Source organism: Eubalaena glacialis, chromosome 3 (assembly GCF_028564815.1).
Source record: "Eubalaena glacialis isolate mEubGla1 chromosome 3, mEubGla1.1.hap2.+ XY, whole genome shotgun sequence".
Taxonomy (NCBI): Eukaryota; Metazoa; Chordata; class Mammalia; order Artiodactyla; family Balaenidae; genus Eubalaena; species Eubalaena glacialis.
In genome coordinates this window covers 173476222-173498567 of record NC_083718.1, presented here as the reverse complement: position 1 = coordinate 173498567, position 22346 = coordinate 173476222, and the positions used below count along the sequence as shown (strand labels likewise).

Sequence of the window (22346 nt, the reverse complement as noted above, 5' to 3'; positions counted from 1 at the left end):
AAGAGCATGTGGGATGGAAGCTACTGTGGAGGCGATTTTAAAAAATATAATCTGCCGGACTTCCCTGGTGGCGCAGTGGTTAAGAATACGCCTGCCAATGAAAGGGACACGGGTTCGAGCCCTGGTCCGGGAAGATCCCACATGCCGCGGAGCAACTAGGCCTGTGCTCCACAACTACTGAGCCTCCTCTCTAGAGCCCGCGAGCCACAACTACTGAGCCCATGTGCCACAACTACTGAAGCCCGTGCCCCTAGAGCCTGAGCTCCACAACAAGAGAAGCCACTGCAATGAGAAGCCCATGCACCACAGCGAAGAGAAGCCCCTGCTCGCCGCAACTAGAGAAAGCCTGCGCTCAGCAACGAAGACCCAACAATGAAGACCCAACGGAGCCAAAAATAAATAAATAAATTTATTAAAAAAAAAATATATATATATGTAATCTGCCACACAGAGAATGGATTTTGGAACCAAACCGAATTTAAGAGACAAGGCACAAGGCAGAAGCTGCAATGTCTTTCATGGTCTATCTTCAGATGTCACACTGCATCATTTCTGCAATACCCTATTGGTTACAGAGGACAAATTACTGACACTGGACTTCCCGGTGGCACGGTGGTTAAGAATCCGCCTGCCAATGCAGGGGACACGGGTTCGAGCCCTGATCCGGGAAGATCCCACAAGCCATGGAGCAACTAAGCCCGTGCGCCACAACTACTGAGCCTGCGCTCTAGAGCCCGCGAGCCACAACTACTGAACCTTCATGCCACAACTACTGAAGCCCGTGCGCCTAGAGCCTGTGCCCCGCAGCAAGAGAAGCCACCACAATGAGAAGCCCGCGCACTGCAACAAAGAGTAACACCTGCTCGCTGCAACTAGAGAAAGCCTGCACACAGCAACAAAGACCCAACGCAACCAAAAATAAGTAAATGAATTTTTAAAAAATTACTGACACTATTCAATGTGGAATGGGACTACCCATGTGCATTCATATCAGGAGGCAGAACCACTGGGGTCCAACTTGGAGACTGGCTATCACATTGACCTTTGACTAATAAGGTTGAGTAACAACTATGTGAATCTCTAAATTTTGAAGGCACGAATGAAAGTTGGCATTTGGGGGAAAGGAGTTCATATTTCTTAGTTATGACTGGAGTCAAATAACCACTTTGCCTGCCAGTGCTTGTCAGGCTGTCACTGAAGCAGATTATCAACTCTACTTGAAAAGTGACACTGTGTCAGGCTGTGGTTAGCTCTGAAGTCAGACTGCCTGTGTGTGAGTTCTATCTCTACTTAGGGTTGTTGTGAGGATTAAATAATGTATGTAGAAGTCTCTAGAACAGTGCCTGGCACATAGTATGCACTCGATTTTTTAAGCTATTATTATGCAAGACTTCACAGAATCTACATTTTCTGTTTTTTTTTTTTTTTTAAGAAGTTGAATATTTTATTATTAAACTGTTTCTTATTTTCCTGCAAGGCTGTTGCTTCACTGTATAAAAATAGCACCAGCAAACACAGTATATTGCAAAATTAAGATAGTAATGTTCTTCACTGGACACTATACGACTAACAAACTTTTCTCCACTGTCATTTATTTCCAGTGGCAAGTTCATTGAGTATTTTGACCCAAATCCAGGGATGGCTGTAAGCAAGTTACAATATTATATAAGGTTAAGATAACAATGTTATCCTTGAATTACATAATTTTTATAACTAGTTTTACCACAGATAATTTCAGGAATTCTGAGTATTATAACTGGAGACTAGCCTAAAAATCACAGGGTGTTGTGAAAAAGATGCATAGTGTTTATCTGAAATCATTAGGAAGTTAAGGGGTATTTTCTTCAGGCAACATTGTTTCAAGTAGTTTCTTTTGCTAAAAGTTGCTTTTTAAAAATCTATCCACCACTAATTTAAGACAACTATGCTAGATTAAGTTGTTTCAAACTAGTTTATTTAGGGGTTCCATTTTCACTCCTCAATAGATTTTATGTATTTCTCATATGCTTCTTCACTCATTAGTTCATCTAGTTCTGAAGGGTTACTGAGTGTCATCTTGATCAGCCAACCATCTTCATAACAAGATTTGTTGACAAGTCCTGGATTTTCTGTTAGAGCTTCATTAATTTCAGTTACTTCTCCTGATAGAGGAGAATAGAGTTCACTAGCAGCTTTCACACTTTCCAAAGCACCAAATTCCTCTTGTTTGTTCAATTTTGTCCCAACTTCAGGCAGACTACAGTAAACAACATCTCCCAAAGCTTCCTGTGCAAAATTGCTGATTCCCACTGTTCCAACACCGTTTTCTGTTGTTACCCATTCATGTTTGTCTGTGAATTTACGACCCGACAGCAGAGCAGGGCCGGTGCGCAGCGCCCGGACGGCGCCCGCCCGCAGTCCCCAGGGCCGCGTTGGGCGCAGAGATGGCGCGCAGGCTGCAGACCGCGGCCCGCACGCTGCGCGCCACTCGCAGCGCCATGTTCGCAGGGACATTTTCTGTTTCTTGAGAGAGAAAACAACAGTGACAAAATAGAGTGAACATATATGTTCACTTGTTTTTTGCTTCCAAAGTTACTTTATCTCCAGATCACTTTATCCCCAGATTCACGCAACCCACAACTTTTATATCTTTTTTTCAACTCCACATTACCCACCTCATGCGTGCCACTTCATTACACTGATCCTTAGAGTGCCATTTTTCTTTAAGTTTAATAAGATATAATTTGCATATGGTAAAATTTATCCTTCTCAGTGTATAGATCAAAAAGATTTTGATGGATGTATGCAGTTGTATAGTCACCACAATCAAGACATGGAACATTTCCATCAGCACAAAAACTTCCCTTGTGCCCCTTGGCAGTCAGTTCCCTCCCCCAGCTCCAGCCCCTGGCAACCATTAATCTGATTTCTATCCTTATAGTCTTGCCTTTTCCAGAATGTCATATAAATGGAATCAAACAGTATGTAGACTTTCATGTCTGACTTCTTTCATTTAGCATATGCATTTGAGATTCATCCATGTTGTTGCACGTCTCAGTAAATCTATTCCGTATTTCAGTAGTTTGTTCCTTCTTATAGCTGAAAAGTTTTCCATTGTATAGATGTACCACAATTTGCTTATCTATTCAGCAGCTGACGGATATTTGAGTTATTTCTAATTTTTGGTTACTATGAATAAAGCTAACACATTTGCATACACATCTTTATATGAACATGTGCTTTCATTTCTCTTGGGTAAATACCTGGCAGTGGGATTGCTGGATTGCGTGATAAATTTATGTTTTATTTTCTAAGAAACTGACAAACTTTTCCAAGTGGTTGTACAAGTTTGCATTCCCACTGGTAATATATGATGAGTGCTAATTTTAACACAGTCTTCTTTGCAAACTTCTTTGAATTTCTCCACTGACTCTTCCCTACATTTCCCAGAAAGCTTGTCATATTGGTGATAATGATACTTTATTTTTAAAATATGAGATGTATTTACTGAAGTGTAGCATATATACAGAAGAGGACACACATCACAAATGTATGACTTGATGAATTTTCACAGAGTAAACACAGTTATATAATCACCACCCAGATCAAGAAAGACTGCTACCAGCACCCTAGCCCATCCCATGTGCCCATTCCTAGTCACTCCCTCTCTTCCTCAAAACTGAGAGTTCCATGGTGGCCTAGTGCTTAGGATTCCAGGTTTTCACTGCCGTGGCCCGGGTTCAATCCCTGGTCGGGAAACTGACATCCTGTAAGCTGCACAGCAAGGCAAAAAGCCAAACCAAACCAAACCAAGAAACTAACTACATGCTATTCTGAATTTTAATAATATAGATTCATTTTGCTGGTTTTGAACCTAATAAATATGGGATAATACAGAATGTACTCATTTTTGTCTGCTTCTTTTGCTAGACATTATGTTTGGACAAAGTCACCCACATTACTCACATAACAGTAGGTCATTAATTTTGATGCTCTATGATACTACAATTTATCCATCCTACTGTTGATGTACATTTGGGTTGTTTCCAGTTTGGAACTTGTAAAAATAAATGTTGCTCTGGCCATCTTCATAATAGCTTCAAACTGGAAACTATCCAAATGCCCATAAATAACAGAATGGATAATCAAATTGTAGTAAGAGCATATGATAAAATACTACTCAGCAATAAAGACCAAACCACTGACATATGCAATATCATGGATAAATCTCAAAAACATTATGTTAATTGAAATAAGCCAACACTAAAGAATACATAGCGTATGATCCCTTCTTGATGAAGCCTGAGAATAGGCAAAACTAATCTGTAATGATAAAAATCAGACAGTGATTTCTGCGGATGAGGAGAATTGATTAGAAGGGAACACAGCCTGGACTTCCCTGGTGGCGCAGTGGTTAAGAATCCACCTGTCAATGTAGGGGACACCGGTTCGAGCCCTGGTCTGGGACGATCCCATATGCCGCAGAGCAACTAAGCCCATGTGCTACAACTACTGAGCCTGCTCTCTAGAGCCCGCGAGCCACAACTACTGAGCCCATGCTCCACAACAAGAGAAGCCACCGCAATGAGAAGCCTGCGCACCGCGACGAAGAGTAGCCCCTGCTCGCCGCAACTAGAGAAGCCTGCGCGCAGCAACGAAGACCCAACAGAGCCAAAAATAAATAAATAAAATAAATAAATTTAAATAAATAAATAAAAATAAAAAAGACATTGGTGACTTACAAATGAAAAGCATCTCTTAAAAGAAAAAAAAGAACACAGCCTGAAGAAAAACTTTCTTGGGTAACAGTGAAAGTGTTCTATTTCTCAGTTTGGATGGTGGTTACATGGGTATATACAAATGTCAAAATTCATTGAAATGAACACTTAATACCTGTGTATTCTATTGTGTGTTAATTATGATGCAATAAAAATTAATACAGAGAAATGCTGCTTAGTCGTAAAAAATGCTGTCATGAACTTTCCTATACTTGGTTTTTGGAACACATATGGATGCACATCTGTTGAGTATATAGGTAGGAGTAGAATTGCTGGATCATAGAATATGTATGAATCATGGCTCTGCAATTTAATAGCTGGTTGACATTGGGCAAGTGCCCAGAACCTCTAGAGAACACCAGTTTCCTTTCTGTTACCAAGGAGCTAATCTCACCTTGATGGGTTCGAACCATGAAAACTGTTTTTGTCAATTAGCAAAAAGACATAATGCTGAGAAACCTCATTTTCTAAAAGCACTGCTTTTTCAGAAAATTTGCTATTTGAAATATCAGTAAGAACGGAATATTCCACTCTCGCCTGGAGGACCTGAGTTACTTTGACACGGAGAAGCAGCCTCAATTTCCAACCCAGGTGCAGAGCTTCAGATAAGGGGTTTCCAGATACAGCATTCCACATTTATCTCCACGCTGTAGTTTCCAAGGAAACAGGATTCTGAGTCTTCTTGTTAGTTCAGGCCTGACGATAATCCCTTTACACATAGCCTGGTGTGCTTTGAGGCTATCAAAAACACTGCTTCTTTTAAATTTTACCTACACTCCATCTTTCCAAATCCTGGAATAATTCTACCTCTCCCGTGCTTGGTGAGATACCCCATGATTCCTCTGGTGTGTAGTCCCCCTTGCAGCAGTAAGTTAATAAACCTAACTTTGTCAGACCATATAAAGATAAAGCCACTTTATCAGATGGGCTTTATCTCGGGTATTACCAATAACTTTGTAAAATGTGTTCACATTACCTGGATGGGCATTTAAGAAATGATAGTTATTTTTTATTATTCGTGTATAAATTCAATATATGTTCATTTGACATCTAGTATTTGCAAGGCACAAATGTATTGCTATGAGAGATAGCACAAGATAGCCATGGCACAGATGGAAAACCACTTTTTATTTTAGCTAGAGAAAGAAACCAACAATAACAACCACCACTATGTTTTCAATCCTAGGAGAAAAATACCTTTACTGAACTTCACTTTAAATAGAATCAAATGTAAATGAAAACATTCTCAAGACTATTTTATAGGTAAAAAAGTACAATGTACACGATTTACTATAAGATAGGACATAGAACTATGGATTCTAAGAAATCGTATGATTTTAATAACCAGAATGAGAGGACCCAAATGTCGTCTGTCCTTTTCTAAAGAGAAAAAATTGCTCTTATAAATGCTCCAACGAAAAATAGAGACAGCATTGCTTACAAAAGCTCTAAGGCTGAATGCAGGCTCATTCACCCATTTAGGGTCCCCTCCTACACAGGCAAGCAGCTTCCTCTCTTGGCCATTCCCCAGAGATTGCAAAGCAGACTGGGGTGAAGTGGGGTGGAGAATACAGGAAACAAACACTGCCAGTTCCCCTTCACTTCTCTCTATCTTGATCTCCTCCCAAAGCAAAATCCTCCTACTCTTGTCTTTCCATCTAACATACGCTCACAAAATGCAGTCTTCTATGGGAACATTGAGGTCATACACTCCAAATTCCTTAAGAGAATGATTTTAAAAATTTGAGAGTCTAGTTCTCCAAGAAATCCTGGCTTGGGATATAGATGAAGAAGCTATTTGGGAGGGATTTAGATGGAGAATGAATTTGGTAATATGAGAATGCATTTTAGGGACACAGCAAGATGACAGTACAATTAGCTTAGTGTTTGGGTTTTGCAGTCAAATCTCAGAAAAGCAAATTAACCTCTATGGTTTTAACTTTCTCAGCTGTAAAAGGGAAAATAATAACGCTTGCTCTGTCGAGTTACTTTACTTCAACATTTAAAAAAATCGATTGTCCGTTATCTAGTCTGAAGGTAAAAATATAGTTAGAACATCGTCCCTTGCTGTGAAAGAGCTTATGAACAACTGAATTGCAGTGAGGGGATCACAAATAATACGTGCTCAAGAAATCTTATTGTTATCATTTTATTGTTTAGACTAGAAGAGGGGTGGAGGGAGAAATGAAAGTGATTTGTAAACCATAAAAGTGCTCCACAAATCCTAACAAAGCCCTAGAGGATGGAAGCAGAGTGAGGAATTTCAGGAGTTTGGTTACGGATCTGGGTTTCAAGGCTGTCGAATTCTCCATATTTGGGCCTGAATGCTCAGAATAGAACAGAATAGGATGTTAGGGCTGAGATCATCTGGTACAATTTTATGCTAATCGAAAAATTCTTGCCTTCTGTCACCGTGCCCTGGCGATAAACAACACCGCCACCTCAGATTCTCCAATCCGAGCCCCAATGGTATGATGTCATCGCCCCGCCCCGCATCCCCAAGCTCCAGGGCGTCACGTCTCTAAGCTACCATGCCTACACCAGTTCCAGAGGCGCCTGCGCAATGTGGGGGAGCCAGGGCGGACGTGTGCGCGCTGCGAGGGGGCGGGGCTAGAGCTCACGCAGCTTTATCCCCTTCCCCGCCCTTTCTCTTCCCGGTTTCCCTGTCAGCCTGCTGGTCGGGTCTGGCGGCTGCTTCCGGTAGGAGCGCGGTGCAGGGCGAGTCGGTCTCGGCTCCTCGTCATGTCCTACGGTCCCTTAGATATGTACCGGAACCCGGGGGCCTCGGGGCCCCCGCTCCGGGACTTCAACAGCATCATCCAGACGTGCAGCGGCAACATCCAGCGGATCAGCCAAGCCAGTGAGCCGGGGTACCGGGCTGGGGGGCGGGGGCCGTCCCGGGGACAGGCCCGGGTGAGGCTGCCGGGACGCGGAGCCCGGCTAGGGCTACGGCCAGGGCCACACCTGAGGCCGTCTTGGGTGCTCTACTCTGGATACGGCGGGCTGCTATCCCCGAGTCTGCCAGGCCCAGGCACCCCGAGGGTCCGGAGCCCCAGCTGCAGCTCGAGTTTCTTCTCAGGAGTTCTGCTCTTACGGTGTTGGGGCCAAGACAGCAGTCCTGACAGCCGCAGGGTGGGAGGGTGTGTGTGTGTCCCCTCCAGAGCAGTGAATGAGTCGACTGGCTGCAGTGGTCAGCCTAGTTTTTCCTGTCATCTGCCTCCCTCCACCCACCTCTCTTTCCTCTTTGGTCAGCTTGGATCGGGAGTTGTTTCCTGGTTTAGACTTTACATTCTGCTGAGCTTCTGGCTTCTTGGAAGTCAGAAGCTTTCAGTTAAGGGAAGTGGAGAGTGCATGTGTTTTGGTGATTTTAATACAGTTCTTCCTGTAAGGAATTTGGAAATCAGATACAATGACTTGTATTCGAGGGGTGAGATGACTTCTACTTTGATAAAGAGAATTCACCAACAACATTTCAGTTTACATTCTTTTGTCTTTTGTAACAAAAGATTTGCATATATTTTTGGATTTCAAGCCAATGAGGCTTTTGTTTTCCTTCCCCACCTAGTTACTCTTTTGAACAAGCATGATACACAGAGAAGCTCAGGGACATGGCCATAATCACACAGCAAGTAAGACATGGTAGAGGTGGTGGTGGATTTCAGAATGTCATTGCTTGTCTTAAAACTCCCTCCCCACCATTAGGGTCTGAATGATACTATAGTTGAATGAGTCAAATACACGTTATTTCTTGTGCCTGAAAATTAGCTCAGAGCCTTATAAACAGGAAGTCAGCAGCAGCAACTACTTGGAAAGAATGGTATCATCATCCTTGTTGTTTATTATTGAGTTTTTGTGACCTTGGCTGTACCCTGTTAATAGGTAGAACTAGTTGGTCCTGAATTACAATTATGTTCTATATTTTAAAGAACAATCTATCACTTAGCTTTTAAATTTAAATATATAATGAGAGAGGGAAGTTTCTGATGGAAAGCGTTTGAATCTGGGCACTTTGGAAGTGGAAAGAAGAATATGTGGTCTGTTAAATCCAGAAATTTGAAACAAAAATTAATGTGACCACTGGTTAGAAAGTATAGTACTTTGTGTTCCAATTTCCTTTTGTGAGGGAGCTGTAATACAGGTTAGATCAGAATATTCTGGTTCAATACTGAAAGTTTCGTATTGAGGCCAAATATAATTTTAATGTCTATTTGTAAAATTTTCATTCTGCATGTATTTGAGTATGAGGCATGTAGTATGTATAGGAAGTAACATGGATTCCTTCAACAGGGGGCCTGTGGCGTACATAATGACTGAAAGGGATTGCTACTATAGAAGAGATATAATAAAATTATAGGTATTCAGGAGAGAAAGACACCTTTTTCACTTGGGAGAGGCCAGGGAAGGCATTATTGGCATTTGAGCTAGGTCTGGAAAGATGGTGGAAAGGATTTGAACTTTCGAGAGTAAAGAAGGGAAGAGCATTCCAGGAGGGAATAAAATGAACAAGGTATGGTAGTGGGAAAGCATGTGGTGTGTATAGAAAAGTAGAGTGATTTAATTTGGCTACACTGGTGGAGTCCAGAAAGTAGTGGAAAATAGGATTGGAAAGGTAAGTTGGGGCCCAAACATGAAGTGCTTTAAGTGCTACACTAAGGGGGTTTGGATTTAATTCTTTAGAAATGTGTAAATTGAGTTGGAAGGGAGAGAGACTGGAATCAGAGACACCAGTTAGGATCTGAAAATGAAAAGAAGGAAAGGATAGGAGAGGTGTCTGGTCATAGAATTGATAAGGTTTAGCTGTTGATTAGGCATCAGGCTCAAGGGATAGTTGGATTCATTTTGTTAATAACATTAATAGCTAACATTTGAGTACATACTGTATGCCAGGCAATATAAGTGCTTTACATGCATTATCTTAATTTTGTAACGACCCTGTGAAGTGATTACCAATATTATTTCTTTTCATGGGTTAGGAAACAGGCTGAGAAAGGTTAAATAATTACGCAGCTAACAAATGGCAATACCTAAATTTGAAACCAGATCTGTCTCTTATGACCAGCATTCAGCCCTTTTATAATTTTTAATTAATATTACAGTTTTATAGCAGTTAACACTTCAAGTTACAAGTGACTTTTCTTTTTCTTTCTTTTTTTTTACTCTTCATAGGAAGCTATGGGAAATACCTGAGGCTGTGGAACTTTCTCTTCTTGTGGTGTGTCTACCTCTCCTGCTAGATTGTTAGTTCCTTTGAAGAAATGGGACATGACTTATTCATCTTTATATTTCTAGTACTTATCTCAGACCCAAGTATATGTTAGATTCATTCATTCACTGTTCAACAAATATTCTATGAGCACTTGCTATGCACTGGGGATGGAGTGATGAGCAAGACAGACAGAACCCTGCCCTGATGTGTGTGTTTGTGTATGTGTATGTATACACACGTATGCATACATGCACATATATAAACAATATTGGGAAATAATAAGTGCTATGAAGAAAAGAATAAGGGGACAGAGAGTGAGGAGAGCAAGAGGGTGGGTGTGCTATTTTATATTTTTACATCAGTTGGTCAAGGAACGCCTCTCTGAGGGGGTGATGTTTGAATAGACACCTGAATGAAGTGAGGGAGAGAACCTCATGAGTAACTGGGGGAAGGCATCCTAGGCAGAGGGAATAGCAAGAGCAAAGACCTCAGTGCTTTCAAGAATAGCAAGGAGACTAGTGTGGCTGGACTGCAGTTAGAGAAGGGGAGCATAGTAGGAAAAGAGGCCAGGGAGGTAGCCAGGGGTCATATCATTTAGGGTCTTGATGCTTAGTAAATTGTATTTAGTAGATTTGAATGAATGAGGTTTCTCTACCATCTTGGAACTCTTCCTGACTCATTTACCTTGTGCTGTGTGGTTCCTACCACATCTTATGACCCTAGTCAGTGTGAGTTGGAATTCTCCCCTTGGGATTGTTTAGTGAGGCACTGGGAATTTGAAATTGGTAGGGTGACATTGCTTCTACCCACTTATCAGGCTGGTGCCCATCCCCCAGACGTGGCCAGCATACCTAAGTATACAGTCTGAATGTGACCTCCCAGACATATGCCCACATCCATATAGTCCTGCAAGGACCTGTATCTGTTGAAAATTTGAGAGAATAGCTATTCTTTTTTCTCAACTGTGGGTTTTTTTCACATATGTGGGTTTGGAATTGCTGAGCATATCAGCCCGAAATACGGCAGGCCACTGCGTGGGTTGTTATAGATACAGCTAAGGTTGACTGCCTGGTACAAGGGGTTGTTATCAGTATGTGTGGGCTACAGAAGAAAACTGCTTGACTCTGCCTATTGTGAAACGAAGGGTCTGGGCAAGTATTGCTGAGGCAGATATAAGGAAATAACCTTAACAGGTGCCAAGTTATCTCTGAAGAGATTAAAGAACATCATTTCTGTTCTTTAACGTTGCTAATTTTTTAAAAAAATAAATTTATTGATTTATTTTTGGCTGTGTTGGGTCTTCGTTGCTGCACGCAGGCTTTCTCTAGTTGCGGCGAGCGGGGGCTACTCTTCGTTGCGGTGCGCGGGCTTCTTATTGTGGTGGCTTCTCTTGTTGCAGAGCACAGGCTCTAGGTGTGCGGGCTTCAGTAGGTGTGGCACGTGGGCTCAGTAGTTGTGGCTCGCGGGCTCTAGAGCGCAGGCTCAGTAGTTGTGGCGCACGGGCTTAGTTGCTCTGCAGCATGTGGGATCTTCCTGGACCAGGGCTTGAACCCATGTTCCCTGCATTGGCAGGCGGATGCTTAACCACTGCACCACCGGGGAAGCCCAACGTTGCTAATTTATTGATATGATTCTGTTTACTAAAAAAATTAAAAGCAGTTGAACTTTTAAAACTGATTATCGTGTGCAATCCTCTGGGTTGTTCTTTCAAAGTTATTTTCATATTGGCCCCTTGCTCTTTATTTCATTGTCCTCCTCATAAGTCTTCATGATCTCAGCCTCTGTAGTGCAGCAGCATAGTCTCAGTGTCTCTGCTCCCATTCTAGTTCATCCTGATAACGCTATCAGCAGTATGTCTAACGTCCTGTTTTCATTATACTACTCACCTCCTCAAGAGTCTATGGTGGCTCTCTGTTGTCTGCTGCATCAGATCTTAACATTCCACCTTGCTTTCACTGTCTCTGTCATCTTAACCCAAATTAGCCATATTTTCTACTTCTCTTTGTTACAGGCAGGCTGTTTTTCTTAACATCCCTAAACACGGGGTTTTGCTGCAAGTTTTTGCTCTTTCTGTTCCTCCTTTCTTTAATCTTTCCCTATCTCACTAGCTACCTAAATTGTAAAAATCCTTTGAGTTGTGCTTAAATCCTGCCCCTTGTACCTAAGCCTTCCTTTGCTTTTGAAAGAGTGAGGTCAGGAAGAGCCTGGGCCTTAGGCTCAGCAGATCTGTGACTGAGTCCTTGCTCCTCTGTGTTGTACTGTTCACCTTGGGCAGGCTAGTTCCCCTTTCTGTCTGTTACCCCATATGTAAAATGAATGGTGTTGTTAAAGTGGGATGTTTGAAAGTGCCTAGTCTAGTGCCCGGTACATAGTAGACGTTCAGTAAACGGTGATATCATTGGTTGAGCCCCCTGCTCCACTATAGTTTAGTAGTTAAGTGAGCAGGCTCAGGAGTCAGACTGCCTGGGTTTGCATCCTAGATCTGCTTCTTACTAGCCATGTAAACATATTGCTGTACCTCTCTATTTCACAGTTTCCTCATCTATAAGATGGAGTTAATGATAGACTCTACTTCACAGGATTGTGAGAATTAAGTGAGGTAATTTATATAAAGTGCTTAAACCAGTGCCTGCAACATTGTTTAAGAAATGTGAGCTATCATTTTGTTTTTTTCCTTTGAATTTGCAAGCTTAGCACTTACTTTATTCTGTAGTCTTTAATTCATGCTTTTTGACCTTGTTATTCCAACTGAGAGATTACTATTAGTTTTGTTGTGGGGATAGCGATCATGCATTGTACAGCTGTCTTTAGCTTCAGTGCCTGGCACAGCAGTGGATATGTAGTTAGCATTCGATATGTACTTAATTGATTTTATCATTGCTAAGTACATTTTTCTTGGTCTCGAGTTTGATAATAATAGCTATCCTTAATTGAGTTCTTTTAAGTGCCAGACACTCTTCTAAATTTAGCTTCATATTATCTTAGGTCATCCTCACAACAACCATATGAGGGTTCTCTTGTTTTTCCCATTTTTTAGGTGAGGAAACGGAGGCACAGAGGAATAGAAACTTTTGCTAGGAAGTGGTGGAACCAGGAATAACACACAGCAGTCTTAATTGAGAGTCTGTGCTCTTAACGAGTTAGTGTTCTGTCATGGGTATGGTAAATAGAAGATTATACCTTTGATGTTTAGTATTCATGTTCAGTTTAGTTTAGAGCTTTACTATTGTAGTATAGTGGCTACTTTTTTTTTTTAATTTTTTTTATTTTTTGGCTGCATTGGGTCTTCATTGCTGTGCGTGGGCTTTCCCTAGTTGCGGTGAGCAGGGGCTACTCTTTGTTGCAGTGTGCAGGCTTCTCATTGCGGTGGCTTCTGTTGTTGCGGAGCACGGGCTGTAGGCGCGCGGGCTTCAGTAGTTGCGGCACACGAGCTCAGTAGTTGTGGCGCATGGGCTCAGTAGTTGTGGCTCGTGGGCTCTAGAGCGCAGGCTCAGTAGTTGTGGCGCACGGGCTTAGTTGCTCTGTGGCATGTGAGATCTTCCTGGACCAGGGCTCGAACCCATGTCCACTGTTTTGGCAGGCGGATTCTTTTTTGTTGTTGTTGTTGCTAGAAATCTCTCCTGTCTTAGGAAGTTGACAGAGAGATACTACTTTTTTTTTCTTGAATTTTATTTTATTCATTTATTTATACAGCAGGTTCTTATTAGTTGTCCATTTTATACATATTAGTGTATATATGTCAATCCCAATCTCCCAATTCATCACACCACCACCCCGTGGCAGGCGGATTCTTAACCCCTGCGCCACCAGTGTAGTCCTATAGTGGCTACTTTTAAAAAGTCAGGTCATTTTCATTGTAGCTTTGCAAAAACAGTGCAAACCTAATTTTCAGAGTAAGACACTGAGATGACTTCATTGTAATAATGACCACATAGGCTATCATTTTCTCATTTAATGTAAATAATGCTCTTTCTTTGAATTTATATTTGCTTGTTTAATATACTGAATTAGAGCATTCGAGTCTCTCAGATAAAGAAATTTTTACCTGTATGGTAGTTGCTTTTGATATGACTAGACATTGATTTGGATTAAGGTTCATTTGGAGATTCACATTCTGCCTAAAGTGATATCAGCTAAAAGCACATGAAGAGTGTTCAGTTTAGAGCAGTTTCTAGTGTGGATGTTAGCTGTAATGTGCGATAAATTGATTTGCTTCGTAGTCTTTTAAAAATTTTAGCCAGGACATGCTTTTAAAAATGAGAGGTCAGTGATAGGAGAAATTGAGGCCTAGTTTTAAAAATAACAAAATTGCTTACACGGAACTGAGGCCTAGTCATCTGGTTTCCAGGATTATGTAGCATTTCATAGAGGATAGATACCCAATTATTTTCATCCAAAATATTGTGACAAATCAATCTAAAGTAAAACTTTTATTTACTAGAATGCTTAGAAAAGGAGTTTTCTCATTAACCAAGCTGACCAGAAAACCCTTTTAGATGTAGCCCATTTTGATAAAAATTGTTCCAAAAAGTATCACTGCACTTTTTGACATTTTAAGTACATTCAAGTGAAAATAAGTGTGTATGTAAACATTCACACTATTCTATTTCTATTTGTGCTTTAGGTTTAAGGGATACAGTTCTTAGTTGTAAAACAGATGGGTCATTAAGTCACTATTTTCAAATAAACCCCTGATGGTGGTGGTTATAGAGGGCGGTATACAAAAAAATTATACTTCCAGTAAACGTAGACACCACTGTCTTTATCATTTGAGTTTTGGGGCATCTGATACCTGAGTCTTGCTGGAAACTTTTAGGAAAATATCAGTATGCAGGAATTTAGATAGAATTGATGGAAGCTTGGATTCATTCTGGTGCTTAACTAGTAAGTGACCCTATAAAGTCCTCCTCCCCCCACCCCCCCATCCCAATTCAGGTAATCTCAGCAAACAAAAGAAGTCAGAAAAGTCTAGATAAATAAAAGTTCTCAGCTGAGAATATACAAAGAACAGCTGATTTTTGATTGATTTTTTTCCCCCCATAGTCTGTAAAGTCCCCTTTGCTCTCTAGGGCATTTAATATGGTTTGATAGATGATTAACAACTTGAAACTTTGACATACCTCTAGAGTTTCTAAGGAGAATGCTCTATATAAAGACAGTCAGTAAGATGAAATGTTTCCTTGAACTGCCATACCGGTAACATTTACCTTTATATGTCACCCTGTAACCAACTATTTTCTGGAGGGGTATGTATGTGTGTGTGGTTATGCAAATACAAAAATGAGTAGAATGTGGTCAGTGCCATCCAGAGGCATATAGTCAGTCCAGTCCCATTTGTACACAGGCAGAGTCTCTCTAAGCCAAACTCTGGCTTGCAAAAACACTGCTTGGTTACACAGCATCATTCTGGGACTAGAGCTTCTTCATTATTGTTGAATTTTAGCATTGAGCAGTGGTGGGAGTACTTAGAGATCATTTAGTCCTTACATAGTTGTAATAATTTAATGAATAAAAAGCCCCACACAAATAGTAAATATTGTGACAAATAGTAAGTACTCAATATATGTTAGTTAAACCTGAATATCATATAGAATTGGTGAAAGAGACCCAGCAACATGAAATGACTTGTCTGGTGCCATACATCTAGTTAGTGGTCGAATCTGGCTCAGAGTTTAGGTCTCATTATTCCTAGCTCATGTTCATTCATATCTTCTGCCTTGAAAGTGGCATGACATAAAACAGAGGCTAACTCAATTAATCAGCAATTACTTATTACCCGCTGGGTGCTGGCACTCTGCTGGACTCTGGTGAGTACACAGGAACCTTCCCAAAGGTCGGAGGGAGTCGGGGAAGGGAGCAGGTTAGAGCAAGGGCATCAGCCTATCTGGAGCAGAGAACTATTAAGTTAGGAAGCTATCAGATAAGCAGGGTGGGGCGAAGTGGAACACTGGGAAACGGAGGCCTGCCCTAAGTCACTACGTTCTGTGTATTTCCTTTAAGCGTCAGCCTTTTGAGAGAACCTAATGTGGCATAAAAAATATAGTTATTGGAATTAGCCCTGGGTTTGAATTCTGGTTTTTATGACACTCTGCTCAAAACCATCAGTGGCCTCACATTTCTTTAAAATTCGAAGTCCTTGCTCTAGTTTACAAGGCCCTATGTAATCTGGCTCCCCTCTCTCTCTTACCTCTCTTTTGCTCCCTCTGGGCCTCCTGTTCCTCCATCACAACAAGTGCTCTTGCCTTGGGGATTTTGTGCTTAATGCTCTCTGCCAGAAAGCTCCCCCAGAAATTTCGCATGGCTTGATCTTTCACTTCCTTTAGGTCTCTGCTCTGTGTCACCTTATCAGAGAAGTCTTCTCTGACCACCCTGTGTAAACTAGTACCCTCTCCCTACCAGCCTTTACCTGAATTTATTTTTCTTTATAGCACTTATCACTACCTGATATATGCTTATTATCTCTTTTCCTTAAAATGTAAGCTTCTTGAGAGCAATATCTTCTAGAGCATATAACAGTGTAAAGTAGGTATTCTAAATGAATGAATGAATGAGTTTTGTAACACTCAGTGTGAGCCTCAGTGTGCCCATCTGTAATAATGCTTATCTAATAAGATAATACTTATCAAGTGTGAAGGAAAAACACTTCTGTGTTTCCTCCACTGTCAATACTTACGACACCAGATGTGTGGATTTACCACACACCAAGCAATTATCAGATTCTCTGGACTTCAATTGGGTGTCCTCCAATTTAACTCAATTCTGACACTACCTGGGGTTAGCATCAGATTCCACAAATTAAGGGCTTAGTCCCACAAGACTCCCCCCACCCCACCCCCTTCAGATGCCAATTGTAAGTCCAAGTTCTTATCTGTGCTTCTGACCAGTGAGCCATATTGGAGGTTCCCATGAGCCCCTCCTCAGGTTCAGCTAGTTTGCTAGCCCAGCTCACATAACTCAGGAAAACATTTACTTACTAGATAACTGGTTTATTATAAAAGGGTATAATTCAGGAGCAGCCAGATAGAAGAGACGCCTAGGGCAAGGTATGTGGGAAGAGCTCGGAACTTCCATTCTCTCTCTGAGCGCTGACACCCTCCCCGCATCTCCGTGTGTTCACCAGTCCGGAAGCTCATCAAATCTAGTTCAAGAATTTATAGAGGGCTTCCCTGGTGGCGCAGTGGTTGAGAATCTGCCTGCCAATGCAGGGGACACGGGTTCGAGCCCTGGTCTGGGAAGATCCCACATGCCGCGGAGCGGCTGGGCCCGTGAGCCACAATTACTGAGCCTGCGCGTCTGGAGCCTGTGCTCCGCAACAAGAGAGGCCGCCCCGCGCACCGCGATGAAGAGTGGCCCCCGCTTGCCACAACTAGAGAAAGCTCTCGCACAGAAACGAAGACCCAACACAGCCATAAATAAATAAATAATTAATTAATTAAAAAAAAAAAGAATTTATAGAGTTTAATCTGTGGTTCCTCTCCCCCTCCCAGCCCCCCCCCCCTTCTTCTTTCCAGAGGTTGGTGGGTGGGACTGAAAGTTCCAACCTGATAATCACTTGGTCTTTCTGGTGACTAACCCCACCCAACCTAAGCCTATCAGGAGCCCTACCCTGTCACTTCAATAGGTAAACTCAGTATGCTCCAAAGGAACCCTTTATGAATAACGAAAGACACTACTATCACTCAGGAAATTCCAAGGGTTTTAGGAGCTTTATGCCAAGAACTGGGGACAAAGACCAAATATATTTTTTATTATACCACATCAAGTATGTAGCCCAGTGTCTGGCACATGGTGAATGCTCAGTAAATGCTAATGTCTGTGCTCTTTCTTAAATTATTTGTTTGGCCAGCCAGTAGATAGCTTTGATTCTGATTCCCATTTGACTTAGGTAAGAAGGACATTATACTTCTTAGTAAATGCTAATGTCTGTGCTCTTTCTTAAATTATTTGTTTGGCCAGCCAGTAGATAGCTTTGATTCTGATTCCCATTTGACTTAGGTAAGAAGGACATTATACATCTTAGTAAATGCTAATGTCTGTGCTCTTTCTTAAATTATTTGTTTGGCCAGCCAGTAGATAGCTTTGATTCTGATTCCCATTTGACTTAGGTAAGAAGGACATTATACATCTTAGTGATGAAAAATGATTATTATATCTTACATAGTGTTTTTTTTAGCAGAATGCAGTATTTTATAGTGCTTACATTTTCCAATGGAACCAATAAGCTAAAAACCCTCATTTAATAGAATAGATATATTTTAGGAAAGTTGGTCAAAAGGCAACTTTTTAATCAAGTGAATTCTATATTTCCATTGTAAAAGTGGAGTTATAGTTTTACTTAAAAAATGGTCTCAAAATAAGATAAAATCATAATTTGAAGTGTTACAAACCAGTATATTCTTGACTTTGCAGAATTTTGCTTTGTAACACCCATGATGACACGGGGATTTGGGCTAGGGAGTGTTGACCTAAAACAAAGAGACTGCCAGATATTTCTCCAGCAAAGATGGGTTTATTCACGATCAACAGAGAGTTGCAGTTTGGGGTCTGCAATCATGGCTAGCCAAGTGGAAACCCCCTCCTGGCAAGGGAAGGGGAAAAGGAAGTTGGGAGGGGTATAGCAAACAAAGAGTCCATGGCTTTTCATTGGCTGAGAGGAGTCTTCTTCATAGCATTTGGGCTCAGCTGTTGTGGCAGGGTGTGCGAGCTCCCCCTTCTGGTCTCCCAACTCTGTTTAACTGAGGTTTCTGTTTATTGATTTTTTACAGGAGAAATAACTTGTACATGCTGCTAAGGACTAGGTTGTTCAGTTTCTACTTAGGAGTAGAGTCACCCAGAAATCACCTAGAAGATTTTGCTTAATTATTGTTTCTTAACAGACTTAGAGGCTATTAACACATCTGTGTTTTTGTAAGGTAACTGGTACTTAATAAACTTCAGCTTGCCTTTTTACTACCCTTGGTGACCGAACTAGGGCCAAGATTATGACTCTGACCCCCAAATTTTGTTATTTAAGAAGCATCCTATCATAAGGAACAATTAATTTTTATTTTTATTTATTAATTTTTAAAAAAATATTTATTTATTTATTTATCTTGGTTGCACTGGGTCTTAGTTGCGGCAGGTGGGCTCCTTAGTTGCAGCTCGCGGGCTCCTTAATTGTGGCACGTGGGCTCCTTAATTGTGGCACGTGGGCTCCTTAGTTGCGGCACGTGGGCTCCTTAGTTGTGGCACGTGGGCTCCTTAGTTCTGGTGTGCGAACTCTTAGTGGCGGCATGCATGTGGGATCTAGTTCCTTGACCAGGGATTGAACCTGGGCCCCCTGCACTGGGAGCACGGAGTCTTAACCACTGCGCCACCAGGGAAGTCCCAGGAACAATTAATTTTTAAAATTTAAAATTCTAATAAGTGCAATTTTGTTTTCATTGGACATTGAAGCCTTGTTTATATATTGTTATATAAGAGGAGCCATATATTACCTATTGTGTTATATTATCTCTTGAAGTTCTAGTGAAACTTGAAGATAATTAATTGTGTTTCCCCTGGGCAAAAAGTACTCTATTATTGTGTTCCGTATTCCAGCTATTTGCAATAGAAGACAGGGAATGCTCTTAAAATGCAAGCGTGCAAACAAACTAAAAAGTCGTACAATAAAATTCCAAGCTCTGCAAATGAATGAATGAGGAATGAATGAATCTCCCTCGTCCTCCCTGCCAACCAGAAAAAGAAAATAGAAAGCAGGACATGGGAAATCAGGGGCTCTATTCCTGTTGCAGAAGTCAGTGAGGGACAGGGGTGTTCAGATTCCCAGGCAGGCTGGTGTTTCTCCTTATTGAGAGATAATCCATTCCTCTGGACCTCTGCTTTCCTAGTCCAGGCCTAGGGGCTTAAACATCTAGGATTCAAACATGACCATTCCAAATCTTAGCATAGTATCTAGGTAGAGTAATCTGAACAAAACGATATACTGTTTGTCTACAGACAGCGTAGTTAAAAAATAGGCATTGGAGTCTGATGTACCTGGGATTGATTTTTTTGCCCTGCTACTTTTTGTGTGCTCTTATATAAGATATTTAACTTCTTTAAATATATTTCCTCATCTGCACAGTGAAGATACATCTACTTCAGACTGTTGCTATGAAAATTAATAAGATTATGTATACAAAGCTCCTAATATAGTACTTGGCACATAGAGGTGCTCAATTAGTGGTAACTTATTATTAATAATAAGTGTACATTGTCTTTCCAAAAATGTTTGCTGTATAAAATATTGTGTATTAGTGAATTTAAATTTTTATTGTTGTGAATTGATATTTGGTATCAAGGCCATTCCAAAAGCGACGAACATTTTAACCAGTGCCATGGGAAATCTGGCAAAATGTGGGAGTTCTTTGGGAGTGACGAACAAAACCACCACCCTCTACTTAGTGGCACAGTTACTCTAGAGGAGAAAGGCGGACCTTATAAGTAGCTTTAGACGGGAATATATATGCCAAGGTCTTGATCATAGCATGCTTTCTATTAGTTGTATGTACTTATTCAGGATGTGGAGAGAGACCAGTGATCTGAGAATTAGGATGCTCGTGATGAATGTATTTTTCTTTTTTTTTTTAAATTTATTTATTTTATTTATTTTTGGCTGTGTTGGGTCTTCATTGCTGAGTGGGGGCTGCTCTTCGTTGCGGTGCACGGGCTTCTCATTGCGGTGGCTTCTCTTGTTGCAGAGCACAGGCTCTAGACGCGTGGGCTTCAGTAGTTGTGGCACGCGGGCTTCAGTAGTTGTGGCTCGCGGGCTCTAGAGCGCAGGCTCAGTAGTTGTGGCACACGGGCTTAGTTGCTCCGCGGCATGTGGCATCTTCCCGGACCAGGGCTCGAACCTGGGTCCGCTGCATTGGCAGGTGGGTTCTTAACCACTGCGCCACCAGGGAAGCCCTGTATTTTTCTTTTCAATAAATCTTTTTTTCTTCTCTCCCCAGCTGCTCAGATAAAGAATTTGATGAGCCAACTAGGAACTAAGCAAGATTCAAGCAAGCTACAGGAAAATCTGTGAGTAGCTTCCTAACAAGGTTGGGATTTGTGAGGGCCTTTTGGGGACACACTTAATACCCTTGCTGCCTGGCAGCTGAGGTTTCAGGCCTGTGAAATCAGAATGAGAGGCAGTGGGACATGAGGTCATAGCTGGATCTAGAAGAGGAGCAACAAAGTATATTAATGGGTTGTGATCTCCGTTGCCTCTCAGAGTCCTTGAACGCTGCTTCTTTCCTCCCTTGGGCAGTTTAGCAGAACAATTGAGGGAAGCAGAGAGGGAATCCCTACCCTCTAGACTACATTCTGCCTAAATGAGCTTCCTTGTTGGCAGAGGCCTCCTGATGATATACAGCGCTCATCTAATCTGGTTGGATTTCCAGCTGTCTATCGTATTAGAAAAATGTATTCAGAATGACCCGAGGAGAGTCTGAGGGAGAGAACAGTGGAATAGATTCTTTTTATCATGCCCTTCTTGACTCCATCTCTGCTTTTAGAAGTTCTAGTTTTCATCTTTAAAACACACTGAACAATATTCTTTGTTTCCTGTCCTAGACATTGTGAAGTGAGAGAATGACTTACTACTTTGAGCTTTTTCCAGGGAGATGTGAGATAGCTCTGGGTATGTTAGTACTGTCTGCGATGCTCAGCCTTCTGATTGACTTCCCTCTTGGGGTTTTTTTGTTTGTTTGTTTGTTTTGTCTCCCTCTTGGTTTTGACTCCCTTGTTTTATTTATTTATTTATTTATTTTTAATTTTTTTATCTTGGAGACCCCTTTGCAGTGAAAAAAACGTTAGTAATTAATGGTGTGGTTTCCCTGTCCTCCCTTAAACCCTTTGTAGAAATGGCCAGATAGTAGAGGAAACCATGACTGAAAGGAGCCTTTTTTGTATTTCCACTACCTTTCAATCCCACTTAACATAGCACACATTCTTCCCTCTTTAATTTCCTTCCCCCTCTGCTCGTTACATTTTTTTACACAGTATAGGGCTTCTTTGTTTTGGAGGGAAGAGCCAGAAAGTCAGGCCTAGGGGACAGGTAGGGAGCCAAGGATAAAGCTGAAAAAGCATGAGCTTTAAGCAAGAGCATGGGAGTAGATCTTTGGAGGTTGTTCCCTAGGGTGGAAGCTGTGCTTCTAATGCACATTTCATCCAACCTCCAGTGTTTGGATTCTGTCACTAGTCAGTGAACTGTGACAGACAGTACCCATGCAGAACTCCTGGGCAAATCAATACGAGAGTTTTGAGAGAGCGTTCAGTGTGTTAAAACTATTAGATTGAGGTGTGGGGGCAGTTGCTCTTCTTCTATCAGAACTGCTGAGAATGCTTTTCCTTCCTCCCCAAGGAGTTAAAATACCCAG

General features: G+C 41.5%; 1 protein-coding gene and 1 pseudogene across 1 annotated transcript in view; one reads left to right on the top strand and one right to left on the bottom strand.

Moving 5' to 3' along the window:
- Nucleotides 1-1837: 1837 nt before the first annotated feature.
- LOC133088823 (glycine cleavage system H protein, mitochondrial-like) lies at nt 1838-2479 on the bottom strand (annotated as a pseudogene).
- Nucleotides 2480-7386: 4907 nt separating this feature from the next.
- The window catches only part of STX12 (syntaxin 12), a 34227-nt gene continuing 19267 nt past the window's right edge, over nt 7387-22346 (top strand). Inside the window, exons 1-2 of the mRNA XM_061186911.1 lie at nt 7387-7617; nt 20937-21006. Coding sequence (XP_061042894.1) covers nt 7500-7617; nt 20937-21006 — 188 coding nt within the window. The 5' untranslated portion in view covers nt 7387-7499. The remainder of the gene's footprint in view (nt 7618-20936; nt 21007-22346) is intronic.